The sequence below is a fragment of the Dunckerocampus dactyliophorus genome, chromosome 1 (genome assembly GCF_027744805.1).
Source record: "Dunckerocampus dactyliophorus isolate RoL2022-P2 chromosome 1, RoL_Ddac_1.1, whole genome shotgun sequence".
NCBI classification, from domain to species: Eukaryota; Metazoa; Chordata; class Actinopteri; order Syngnathiformes; family Syngnathidae; genus Dunckerocampus; species Dunckerocampus dactyliophorus.
Genome location: NC_072819.1, coordinates 8,339,915 through 8,353,185, shown reverse-complemented (window position 1 = coordinate 8,353,185; position 13,271 = coordinate 8,339,915). Strand labels below are relative to the sequence as shown.

The window sequence follows — 13,271 nt, the reverse complement described above, 5'->3', positions numbered from 1 at the left end:
ATGCTTCTGTGCCTGTTTTATTTTCCCCATTCTTCTACGGTACAACTGCAGCTGGTGCCTGCAGGTCAGACCCTTTGAACGCATCAGTACTGACACAATGGCAACGCGAGCTGCCAGAACGCCTGCAATGCCGTTGCCTCAAGCGAATGTGCATCCTGATCAAAAGACGTCTTCCTGCTTTACGTGGGAGGCATTGGCCGACGTCCTGAGTTTTACTCCACAGCAGGGGAGGCCACTGAATTGCAAGCATTCACCGCGAGAAGGAAAGTGGAGTGAGTGGAGTGTTCAGCTTGACAACGACATCAGCGGGGAAACAGTGCTTAAAGCCTTCAGACCTCAGCATCATCATTATCAACGGGCAGCGGACGTCTTGCTTCATCAACTGACTGGACAAAGCTTGAGGTGCAAAGATGAATCAAACTGCGTCCGTCTCGCATCAGATTGACTGTCAGCCTGCCAAGGATGTCAAGGTGGGGGTACTTTGCTATTTTCTCACATTTATGATGCATGCCTCTTCTCCAGCAACCTGGAAGCGCGTTGAGCAACAATTTGTTGGAATCCAGAATCTGTTTGTGATGTGATGGATGCCAAATGAGAGTTCATCTTCATGGAATGAACGACATGCTCTGCAAAAGCAGTTGCAGTGTCGTGATTATGTAAGACTGAACGTCCACGTGCTTCATTTATGTTCGGTGCGTCTGTGAACTCATTTTTAATGCTTCTTAATAGTAGCAGTAACACAATTTGCATTATATGTCCCCCTTTTGTGCTACAGGCTTTTAAAATTTTCAGAAATTCCGTGAACTCAGTCGGCACTTATTGCTCCTTGCGCTGCGACATGGGTTTCCTTCCTTCATGTGCTGTCATTGATTGTTTTTTCACTGATTGTTGAGTCGTGACGGGAAACTCGATTCCTTTTACTGAGTCGAGTTCTTACTCACTGAAGTAAATCGGGTACTCGATTCAGTCGAGTGACCCGCCAAAGAGCATACAGTATGTGTAACCCGCCCTGTTTCGCACCTGCCCGCACCGGGTCTCGAAAACAGGACCTTCAGTTACCAACGTACGCTTGCACAGCCTCACAGGCTGGCATCCGTTACATATGCACAAAACTCGCACATGCACAACAGTTTGTGAATCTGCTACTCCATTCACTCTAGGCACCCGTCACAGACTGAATGCACAGAAACTCCTACGTGCGCAGCAATTTCCGAATCAGGTACTTGATTCACTCAAGTCACCCGTTACAGACCACATACTTGCAAGAATTGGGAAATTCGATTCCTTTTACTGACTCACGTTCTTATGAGTCACTCACTGAAGTAACTCGGGAACTCGAGTCGCCCGTCACAGGGTGCATGCACAGAAATTCATACATGCGCAACAATTTCTGAATCGGGTAGTTCACTCGATTCGCAGAAACTAGTGTGAATTGGGAAACTCGATTCCTTTTACTGACTCAAGTTCTAATGAGTCACTCGCTGAAGTAAACTGGGTACTCAATTCACTCAAGTCACCCGTCACAGACTGCATGCACAGCAAATTGTGTGAATTGGGAAAGTCAATCCTTTTACTGAGTCAAGTTCTTATGAGTCTCTCGCTGAAGTAAACCGGACACTCTATTCACTCGAGTCACCAGTCAAAAAGCGCAAAACTTGCACATCCGCAACAAGTTGTGAATCGGGTACACAAGTCACCTGTCACAGAGCCTATGAGCAGAAACTCGATTCCTTTTACTTACGCAAGTATTATGAGTCACTCATTGAAGTAAATCAGGTACCCGATTCACCCGGGTCACCCGTTGCAGAGCGCATCTGCAGAAACTCATACATGCTCAACAAGTTGTGAATCAGGTACTTGATTCACTCGAGTCACCTGGCACAGACTGCATATGCAAAAATTTGCGTGAATAAGTAAACGTGAGTCCTTTTACTGAGTCGAGTTCTGATGAGTCATTCACTCAAGCACATCTGGTACTCAATTCACTCACTCACCCAAGTCACCCATCACAGAGCACATGCACAGAAACTCGTACACGTGCAACAATTTGTGAATTGGGTCCTTGAATCACTTAAGTCACCCGTTACAGAGCGCAGATGCAGAAAGGTCAAAAAGCGCATGCTCAAAACTCGCTGTAAATCGTTGTAAATCGTGTACACAAGTCATCCATCAGAGCCAATGAGCAAAAACTCGCGTGAATTGGGAAACTCGATATTTTTTATTGACCCTCGTTCTTAGGAGTGAAGTAGTATTTAGGAGTCCTTACGATGAAGTACATCGGGTAGTCGATTCGCTCAAGTCGCCCGTCGCGGACTGCATGCACAGAAAATTGTGTGACTTGGAAAACTCAATTCCTTTTACTGACTCGAGCTCTTATGAGTCACTCACTGAAGTAAATCGGGTACTCTATTAACTCAAGTCACCCGTCACAGAGCGCGTGCACAGAAACTTGCATGAATTGTACGCTTGATTCACTCGAGTCACACACAAGAGACACGCTTGCGTAGAAGCAAGTTGTGACTCACGTTCTCATTTCACTCGAGTCACGCGTCACAGAGCGCTTGCGCAGAAACTCGCACATGCACAACTAGTTCCACCCCCAAAATTACATTTAATCACGCCCTGACAGGTTACTTGGTTCCCTTTTTGAATTTAGCTAGCGGTAGCAGGGGTGAGTAAGTGAACGAGCTAATGGGGACGAGTACCCGTGAGTCCCGATTCAGTAAAAAACTTGTCAGGTTTAAACGGCATGCCTACTGTTGAGGCATGACTGGATGAACAAGATGTCAATCATTATAGCAGCACCAGTGTGTGCCTGGATAATACATGTTTGGTTTACTTCATATGACCTTTATATTTGATTGACTTTCATGGCTTTTTATCGAATCCTCTGAAAATAACGCAAATAGTTAATGTTTGAGTTTGTGAAAAGGCACAAATGTTCAATAAAAAGCAGGTCTGTGGAGATTATTATTACCCTCAATTTGTTGTTTTGTTGAAGGCCATCAGCCCTATTTGCAACTTTTCAGACTTGATGTGTTTAAAATGTTGCACACTACTGTTCGCTCATATGTCTCATTATGAGCACGTTAGCCTCTGCAGCTATTTTTAATACCGCCTCCACACAGACAAATATACTACACACACCAAGCTCTTTAATGAGATGTTTCAAATACTAAATGGCAGGAAGGGGCGCTTTCAATTTGCACAGCCCACACTGCAAGTCAGCGCGTCACTGCCAAGTTACTGGAGTGTGATCTTCTGTGTGAGAGGAGGAAGAAAAACCTGCTCGCTTGTACTTGGCTCTTTTTACGTGCACAATTCTGCACGTATTCTACTTCAACAGACATCACATCCGCTTATATGGCATATTTTCTTGCTTAAATCAGCAACACACGCGCGCACACACACACACTCTCCTCCACATAAATGTCTTCATCAAAAGTGATATACAGTATGTTCAACTCAGGCAAAGTGGCTGCACTTGAGTGGTATATTTTGTATCACTAGATGGCGGTGTTACACAGAGCCTGATTTGTGATACCGCCATAATACGGGTTTTCATTTGTACTATGGCCAGTATGGTTGGACAATACTGCAAATCTTGGTATCGATCCCACACCAAGTCAATACAGGGACAGTAGCGCGTTACGATACTGATGGCAAAACATTTGTGAAAAATAAACCGCCTAATCCAATTCAATTTTATTTGTGAAGCACTTTAAAAGAAATAAAAGGCACCACATACAATAACATTCAAATCCATTTTAAAAAGTCGCTAAAAATAAGAGCCTAAATATATATTATCCATCCATCCATCCATTTTCTATACCGCTTCTTCCTCATTAGGGTCGCGGGGGCATGCTGGAGCCTATCCCAGCTGACTTCGGGCGACAGGCGGGGTACACCCTGGACTGGTCGCCAGCCAATGGCAGGGCAATATATATTATATATATATATATATATATATATATATATATATATATATATATATATATATATATATATATAAAATATATTAATATATATTATATATATATACAATATACAGTATATTATATATAAAAACAGATAAAATAAAATAAATACAAAAATATATTTAAAAAAACAATATAAAGAAATAACATCAACAACTTAAACAATGTCAGTAAACATAGAAAATAACAGAAAAATATCGATCTGAGGCTGGTATCGCTCCAATACGAACACAACCGCTGATGTAAAGAGAGCCAGTTCTTATGACTCGCCTGCCAAATGGCGCCTCAAATTTTGTGTTCATTAAATGAATATGTTGCCAAAATAAAATGTGGTATCATTTTACTATGAAAATATCAAATTATGTGCATAATGAAAAAAACATACTTCATATCAGTGCTTCTCAAATAGTGGGAGTGAGGTGTACTGGCAGGGCACAAGAGGAAGGGAAGGCATTTCAGTATCAGTGTCTTTGTGCTGTATCATTTTACTATGAAAATATAAAATTATGTGTATAATGAAGAACATTACTTTATATCAGTACTTCTCAAATAGTGGGGGTGAGGTGTAGGAGCGGGGTGCAAGAGGTTGGGGGGGTTTGGTATCAGTGTGTTCGTGCTCTGCCTGCACGCATGCTATTCCTGCTATTATGATTACACAGGTCTGCCTCAGGCTGGAAACGATAAAAGGCCACTCCAAAATGTGCCTTTTTACTTTTAATAGGTACTTTTTGGTGGGTTTTGATTAGTGTCTGAGCGGGGGATAAGAAAACCAGTCAGTATCTGTGTCACCACCATTTGCCTCCCGCAGTGCAACACATCTTGGCTCAGAGTTGATCAGATTGTTGATTCTTGCCTGTGGAATGTTGATATTTATATTTGAGTTGAGTTTTGTTGTGGTCGACACTCATCCCGTCACAAAGCACCACACAAGCCTGCTGCTGCAAGTCAGATGTGCACATGTCCAGCTTGTTTTGCTTTCATCCAAGGACAATGCAACATTGCCGGCAAATAAAAGCTTTTTTCTTAATCAATAATGAACCTTGTGATCTATGGCCGGTCTCCAGGTGCTAATACAAAAGGAGCGAATTGTGGGCATTGCAAAAAGCTCTTATCGTGATTGATACCGTCATTGTTATTTTCATTAAAAGCAGTCTGGAAAAATAAGTCCACCAATTTCAAGCCAGTCAATTAACGTGTTCCATTATATTTGTGTGCAATGTTTCCAACCTTTATTGAGCCAATTAGAGAAATCTCACGGCACACCACCAAGCATGCCATGACTTAATCTGTTATATAAAAGGCAACAGGACCACAGACGTGCGAGTCGTGAATTAGTCTTTCAAAACTTAAATTAAAAAGGGAAACTAGGTAACAAGTCATTACTTGTGCAACTGTTACTGCATCTCTATAAATGTATTGGATCTGGTCCTCAAATTTCCCCTTCCTGCCTGAGCTGCAACACAGGTGCTCGATGAAGACTCGAGTTTCACTGACTCACAGGTGCTCAGCAAAGACTCAAGTTTCACCTACTCACGGGTGCTTGGCAAAGACTCGAGTTTCACCGACTCATGGGTGCTTGACAAAGACTGGAGTTTAACAGACTTACGGGTCTTTGACAAAGACTTTACTTTCACTGACACATGGGTGCTCAAGGAAGACTCTACTTTCACTGATTCACGGGTGCTCGACGAAAACTCCAGTTTCACCCACTCACTGGTGCTCAACGAAAACTCAAGTTTTACTGGACTCACGGGTGCTCGGCAAAGACTCAGGTTTCACTGACTCATGGGTGCACAATGAAGACTCGAGTTTCACTGGCTCACGGGTGCTCAGCAAAGGCTTGAGTTTCACTGACTGACAGGTGCTCGACAAAGATTTGACTTTCACTGATTCACGGGTACTCAACAAAGACTTACTTTCACTGACTCAGAGGTGCTCAGCGAAGGCTCGAGTTTCACTGACTCACAGGTGCTCAGCAAAGACTCAAGTTTCACCTACTCACGGGTGCTTGGCAAAGACTCGAGCTTCACTGACTCACAGGTGCTTGACAAAGACTCAAGTTTCACCGACTCATGGGTGCTCGGTGAAAACTTTAGTTTCACCGACTCATGGATGCTCGACGAAAGGCCCAAATTTCACTGACTCACAGGTACTGGACAAAGACTGGAGATCCACGCACTCAGGAGTGCTCAACAAAGGCTCAAGTTTCACTGACTCACGGGTGCTCGCTGAGCATCTACATCTACCGATTGTACCATCAATCAGTGGATGTACCTCCTGCCATGTAGTGAATTGTTCCGGCTGTCACTACACAGGATGTTGCAGGCATAGATCGATGAACAAAGGTACATATCTTGTTGTGAATAAATAATTCTCCCGCGACCCTAGTGAGGACAAACGGCATAGAAAATGAATGGATGAAATAAATAAATCTCTATCCACTTAAGTGAAATTGGATCAAACTAATGTGCCGCAGCAAAGTGGTCGGGAATCACTGCTTATAAGAACGTACTTGAGACAAAGTGTCACCTTGTACCTTTGATGGGAAGAATTCATTTGGCAAATTGGAGCTGATATCCCGCTCAAGTTCACCGTCTCCTTCAGTGTGGCGGCACCTCTTACTCTAACTGCTGCAATTAGCCGGAGCACTTTGGGTGGACTTTGAACTCCTGCTGTGAGTATAATCGCTGCTGCAGCTTTCAGTTGGAGGTCTTCATCGTGGTTGGTTTTTGGACTTTCTCCGAAAGGAAAGGTTCTGGATGTGTTCTTAGACGCCCGGCTGTAAATAGCAAACATAAAGACATGCTCATCTCTTCTGATTACTGTATTAACTTAGAAACTGAGTCAATTCAGCTCAAAGGGCCTCACCAGGCAAATCCCCTCTGACACAGAATTAGATTATAAGACCGATGATGCCAAGAGAAACTGGGTTGACTGATTTTACTCATGAATGACACCATTTTAGGTAGTAAGACCAGCGCAGAGCAGGAGGGTTTCTGCTGTGTGTTTACTGAGGGGACAGAAGCTCGACAGACGCCAGTGGCGACGGCGGGAGAGCGTTTACCTGCCGTTTTTTTTTTTTTGCTGTTGTTTTGAGCTTGTTAAAACGAAGGAGAGGCAGAGTTTGTTGCTTCTCGACTAATTGCTTGGAGACGAGATGATGGATCCGGAGCTGAGGTACTTGGAGGTGAGGTATCACGCTGATCTTTTATCCTGAACTAAAACTGTAGTTATTTTTACTGTTCATTTCACTCTATGTGCAGGACTCTCCAAAAACAACAACAACAACAACAAGGAAATGAAGCATAGTAATAATTACAGTATATATTAAAATATCATAAATAATATGTAATTAATGTAACATTAATGTACATGTATTTAATAATAAATAATGTCATAATTAATTTAAATAATATACATTATTAAAAATGTAAAAGAAAATAAAATAGGGATTATAATTATTATATATCTACAATATATAGAATTATTATAAATGATTTTAATGTTTATATTGCCATAATCTGACATACTAGAAATGTATGGTCTATATTGACATTATGTGCAAATGAGTGTAGTAAAGTGGCTGGAAAGTGCAAAACACTCACTTTGAAAGAGAAAACCAGTTCATATTTCAGAAAACAATGTTAATATCTTATTAATATCCAGTTTTGTCAAAGTGTTTTCTGAAATATTACTTTGTTTTTACTTTTGTTCATGTGTTTTTTTTTTAACTTTGTTCAGTCTGTGAAACACTTCAACATTTCAGACAGCAAATGATCAAAAGTCAAAACAAAAGTCATCCCAAATGAACACGTGTTACTTTTCTTAATGTGTTTTCTTTAGCTTTGTTAACCAACTGTGAAATGAACATTGCAGAAGACACATTAACTAAACTCGAGCCAAATTAATGTTTCAAGAAATACGTGACCATTCTTTTCTGAAATTTTAATGTTTTCTGAAATATTCATGTGTTTACTGAAATGTTTATTTGTTTTGTCTTTTGCTCATTTCTTTTCCTAACTTTCTTTTCTTAATGCACGTATTGGTTTTGTTGACAAACTGTGAAACACTTTAACATTTCAGAAAGCAAATCATCCAAAGTCTAAACAAATGAACGTTTCAGAGAATACAGGAACAAAACTTGCACCAAATTAACATTTCAAGAAGTACAGTTTCAATACAGTTTGCTAAAATGTGAATGGTGTTTCTAAAATGTTAACGTGTTTTCTGAAATGTTCATTTGTTTTGACTTTTGTTAATTTGCAGGGGTGCACCAGAATTATCGGAGGGAATTATGACATCACAAGATAAATCTGACATTACAGTAAAAATAGCTCCAATAACCGATATTTAAAAAAAATGCTCCCATGAGGCGAGATTGCCGAAATGAAGCGCTCCTTTTTTCTCCTGCCTGTGACGTTAAGGGCCTTGTCGCCTGAGCTCACTTTGTAAACAAACATTTTGCATGCTTGTTTGTACCAAATCCGCAATGGCGGGGGGAAAAAAACCCATCAAACACTCAGAAAACCTGAGCCACCTGAAACGGCAGCTTCGGGGCATTTGAAAAGTGCAAAAGGTCACACCGGCTGCTCAGAGCGTGTGCCTGAATACAGTGCACCTTGCTGGGCCATAGCAGGGGCCATGATATTTGATTAGGACAAAGCAACAGGTACAGTTGGTCAAATCTTAATTATTTTGAGTCCCTCTTACCTCCAGGTGTGCACAAATTACAGTTAAATCGAAATAAATTGGTTATCGGTAGCATATCGGTCTTCAGAAGCAGAAAGTTATTGGTTTGATAAAAAGTGCAACGTGCATCTCTATTCATTTGTTTTATAAACTTTGTTTTCTTAATGCGATGTTTTTGTTTTGTTAACAAACTGTGAAATGCTAACATTTCAGAAAACAAATGACCAAGTCAAAACAAATGAACATTTGTGAAAACACATGAACAAAATGCACGGCAAATGATCATTACCAGAAATACATGAACATTCTTTTCTCAAATGTAGATGTGTTTTATGAATGCTAATTTATTTTGACTTTTTAAAATTTGTTTAATAAACTTTTTAATGAGTTTTCTTTTGTTGTGTTTACCTGTGGAACACTAACACTTCAGAAAACTAATTGTGAAACTTAAAAATTAAAAACATTTCGGAAAGCGCAAAATTTCCAAAAATACATGAAATTGACTTTTGTTTATTCATTTTTTTACGTTGTTTTCTTACAATGTTTTCTTTTGTTTCGTTGATCGGTGGAGCACTAACATTTCAGAAGAAAACAATGATCAAAAGCCCACACTAACAAAATTTGCACCAAATGGTCATTTCAAGAAAAACATTCAAAAAAATCCGAAATGTGAATGTGTTTCCTGAAACGTTTAAAGTCCTTCACAGAATGTTGAAGGTGTTTTGCACTTCTCGGCCACCATACAGTAGTGCAGTAGCTGTAATATGGATAAAAGTTAGTTGTGAGCAAACCAGGGGTGTCCAAAGTCTATTTTTTGGCCCACAGCTCATTTTTATAATGCAAGTATTTCATTATTAATAAATACTGCATATTAGACGTTGCACTAATTTGCTAGTACAGGCAAGATGTGGATATTTTGTTCCGAAAGCGTAGCATGTATTGACTTAGATTGCATTCCTTTTATCACTTTTAATGCGCAAAACATACCGAACAAAGAACCCCTCCAGTCTGCGTGCGCACGTCACATCAGCTGGCTCAAAGTGTGTTTCCATGGGATTTGAAGTGGTACATACTCCAGCTTGCACACACACCACAAACAGGAAACACTCTTTTGGGCTTTTGTTTGGAGCAGAAAGATGTTTTTGCAAGAGAGGCTGAGTGCACTTTTCAGGAATTGGGGGTGAAGTGCTGTGGGAAAAAAAGGTAAATTGTCCATTCTGGGTTGCGTTGCACATTGTCCTAGCTTTCCCCCCCCATGTTTTCTGCTGGGATGTGATCCCAAAATCTAATCTTCCCGACATGCTGATGCTCAACATCAAGCTCCTTCTGGACATGCTTTCTAAGTATTTCCTCCGACAGCAAATTGCGTAAATGTGCTCCAATGTGGCCTATGAGAAACATGTCATTTCCACTCATCATTGTTTCATGGTAGAATACGGCTTATTATTAGTAAAAAAACAGGCATATTTAATGAAATGGTACGTATTTTAGGCCTAAATGAAACATTTTCAAGCATAAAAATGACCAAATGAAGTAACATACAAATATGAGGCATTCAAAGACGTTGTGATGATATGTAGTATTCTATACTGGTCACTAGGTGTCAGTGGTGTTACACTGATGAGACAATAGCCACCGCAGGAAGTACTGTACAGAGCAGGAAGTTAAAAAAAAAGGAACTCTCCCAATGCTAACATTTCTGAGTCTACATTATGTCTTATTTTCTCGTATTGTGCTTACTGACACTTGGTAATACGCGCGTAAAAGTGACTATAAAGTGGTAATTTCATGTCTATGGGGTTCTAATAATGTTAAAAAAAAACATATTTAGAAGGTCGTAGAGAGTTTTCTATGCTCGAACAACAAAAATATTCCATTCATAAATAAGGGATTACTGTGCTACAAAGTGAACGGTAAATATAAAAATGTTGTACCATTTCTGCTGAATGTAAAATGATTTTGTAATCATTTGACAGCCGTGATGATGACGTCATCAAAGCTGACCTTCATGCACTCACACACAGCATCAGCATTCGGGAACAACGGTGAAATGAAAAGTAGTGATGTGGCCTTCGTGAACGAATCGGCTCTTTGAAATAAAAGACGGGAGCCAGCTTGCGTCGAGCTGATTTGTTTTTTTCCTCGTCTTTTTATCTGTTAAAGGCGAATGTCATTGGTCAAGATGTGTGGCGGCATCCACACTGAGGGGTTAAACAGACAGAGCCCGGTGTTGCCAACTTGCCGACTTTGTCGCTAAATCCGGGGATCATATTTTCTCCAACGCGACTAGCGACAAATCTAGCAACTTTTTCTAGCGTCATTGGAGAGTTTTCTGGTATTTACGGACTTAAAAGTGAGAGCACGTATTGTACTGTAGTTTCTGTTTTTACTCCGCTGGTCCGCCCCGCTCCAAAGCAGTCACGAGGGGTCAACGTGCAGCCACCTCCCGTGGCGCATTGAGAGCACAGTGGAGCTCTACGCATCCACGAATCCTGCCACTGCGTGATGCCGCCGGAGTGGCTAAAACGAAAAATGTGTCTTAATCTTCATGAAATGACTTCTCGGGTCTCATTCGGGTCTTTGTTTTTGTAATTATAATATGTTTTTGGTAGGTGTTCATTGATGATTTAAATAGTAAACATTTGATATCATGTATTTTTTATATTAGCTAATAAATTCCTACAAAAAAATCGGAGGAGCCAAAAATAAAGGCTCTCTAAAAAGAGCCGGAATTTATATCACCAGTGAAAAGTGAGAGCATTGGAGAAACTTTCACTTTTGCAACTAGGGTTGCAAAAGTGACCCCCAAACAAAACTGTTTGGGGGTTCGAGGACCCCCAAACACAGTAAAAGAAAGGGACAAAAGGACATAAACATGCAAAACAATGGGCTTCCTAACAGAATATTATTTCTCCAGGAAAATAATAGCCCTTATCTCCAAAATTCATATGCATTTACACAAAATTTGATGTAGTTATTTACAAAACGATTCTTAAAAACTTGTCTTTTTTTTAATCATTTGGTTGGTTGGGGACCCGTGCTGTCCAAGACGCATTTTAGGACAATTAAATATTAATTCTTATGGGTTAATCTGATCTGCTGTTCATTTCCTGCCCAGAAATTTGTCGGGAAACTGAAAATCTATAATCAGTAAACACATATACAGTACATACTGTAAGACGGCAAGCTTCTCTGGGGGCGAATTTAAATGTGGCTCCCTTGCGGTTTAGAAAAGTGTCTCTAATCAGTTCTTGACTCTAAGGTCACCTAAAGAGCTTAGAAGCTTTTTCCCCCCGCCATCCAAACGACTCTTCGCTAAACTTGCTCGCTTCTTGCTGGAGGCCCTGTGGGTTTCCATCCTGGCAGCAGGTTAATTACATTCACCTGGCATCCCAGGCGGGAGCACGTCCATGATTAGATGGCAGGAGCCAACCCCTGATGGATTTGAGGAGGGAAATTGAAATTGTTGAATATTTGTCAGTTTTACGACTATTAAGGAGTTCTTATGTTCAGCATCACTCGTTTACTCGCCTTTGCAAGCCCAAATCCTGCTTTGGGCTTCCAGACTTCCAGAAACGGTACGGCTTTTTATTGATTTATTTTCAACAAAAAGAGCAAAAATGTCATGTAAGGATAAAAATGTGAAATGTTGATGATAAAAACACAAATGTTTTTTTAAATGCAAGCTAATTTTTTTAACATTTTATAACGGTGGCACACATTTATGTGGACGCCCCTCCGACTGCCTGATGGCCAGGGGTGTCCAAACTTTTTCCAGCAAGGGCCACATAGTGAAAAATGAAAGGATGCAACTTTGCCACTTTGGTATTTTTTAAAGCAACACATGTCGATATGCTAAGAAGTTCTCTGCTTTGTCATAAAGGTGAATAAACCTATTATTAATATCAACGTCACTCTTTGCTCTTTTGCCCCCATTTTCGCTACTGTTTTCTTTTTTTTTAACTTTCCATATATTTCAACTTTATTGTAGTAAATTTTCTTTGAAAATTTGGACTATTCTTGTTCAAATTATAACTTTTTCCACAACCTAATTAAAAAAAAATACACATTTATTCTTTGTTTTGTTTCTCTTATTATTACAACTTAAAAAAAAAGAATGTATATTTTTCTTTAATATTTCAACTTTGTGCTGCTCAAATGACATTAGTTTTATTTATTATGTTATTTTATTTTTTTGTAAAATTACAACTTTTTTTCATGTTAGAATAAGATTTCTTTTCTCTTAATATTTTGATTTTATTTTCATAAAATTACAGTTGTTTCTTTCCATTTCTGCTGTTTCCAAAAAGTAATACTCCATCCATCCATCCATTTTCTATACCGCTTCATCTTCATTAGGGTCGCGGGGGTATGCTGGAGCCTATCCCAGCTGACTTCGGGCGACAGGCGGGGTACACCCTGGACTGGTCGCCAGCCAATCGCAGGGCAAAAGTATAACTCATATAATAATAATTATAATAATTATCATTACTCTCACATTAATATTATTGTATAATTATAATTATTGTAATAAGATGGATATCAATATTAATATATTTTTATAATACTATTATTCATAATAATAATTCATTTCCATAATTTATT

At 39.8% G+C, this 13,271-nt stretch overlaps 1 protein-coding gene across 2 annotated transcripts in view; it reads left to right on the top strand.

Annotated features, from left to right (window-relative positions):
• The first annotated feature begins 76 nt into the window (after positions 1–76).
• Positions 77–13,271, top strand: part of LOC129190354 (inactive dipeptidyl peptidase 10-like) — a 68,076-nt gene continuing 54,881 nt past the window's right edge. Inside the window, exon 1 of one of the 2 annotated variants that reach the window (XM_054792987.1) lies at positions 77–470. In XM_054792987.1, coding sequence (XP_054648962.1) covers positions 411–470 — 60 coding nt within the window. In that variant the 5' untranslated portion in view covers positions 77–410. The remainder of the gene's footprint in view (positions 471–13,271) is intronic. The other variant, XM_054792969.1, reaches the window with a different exon arrangement.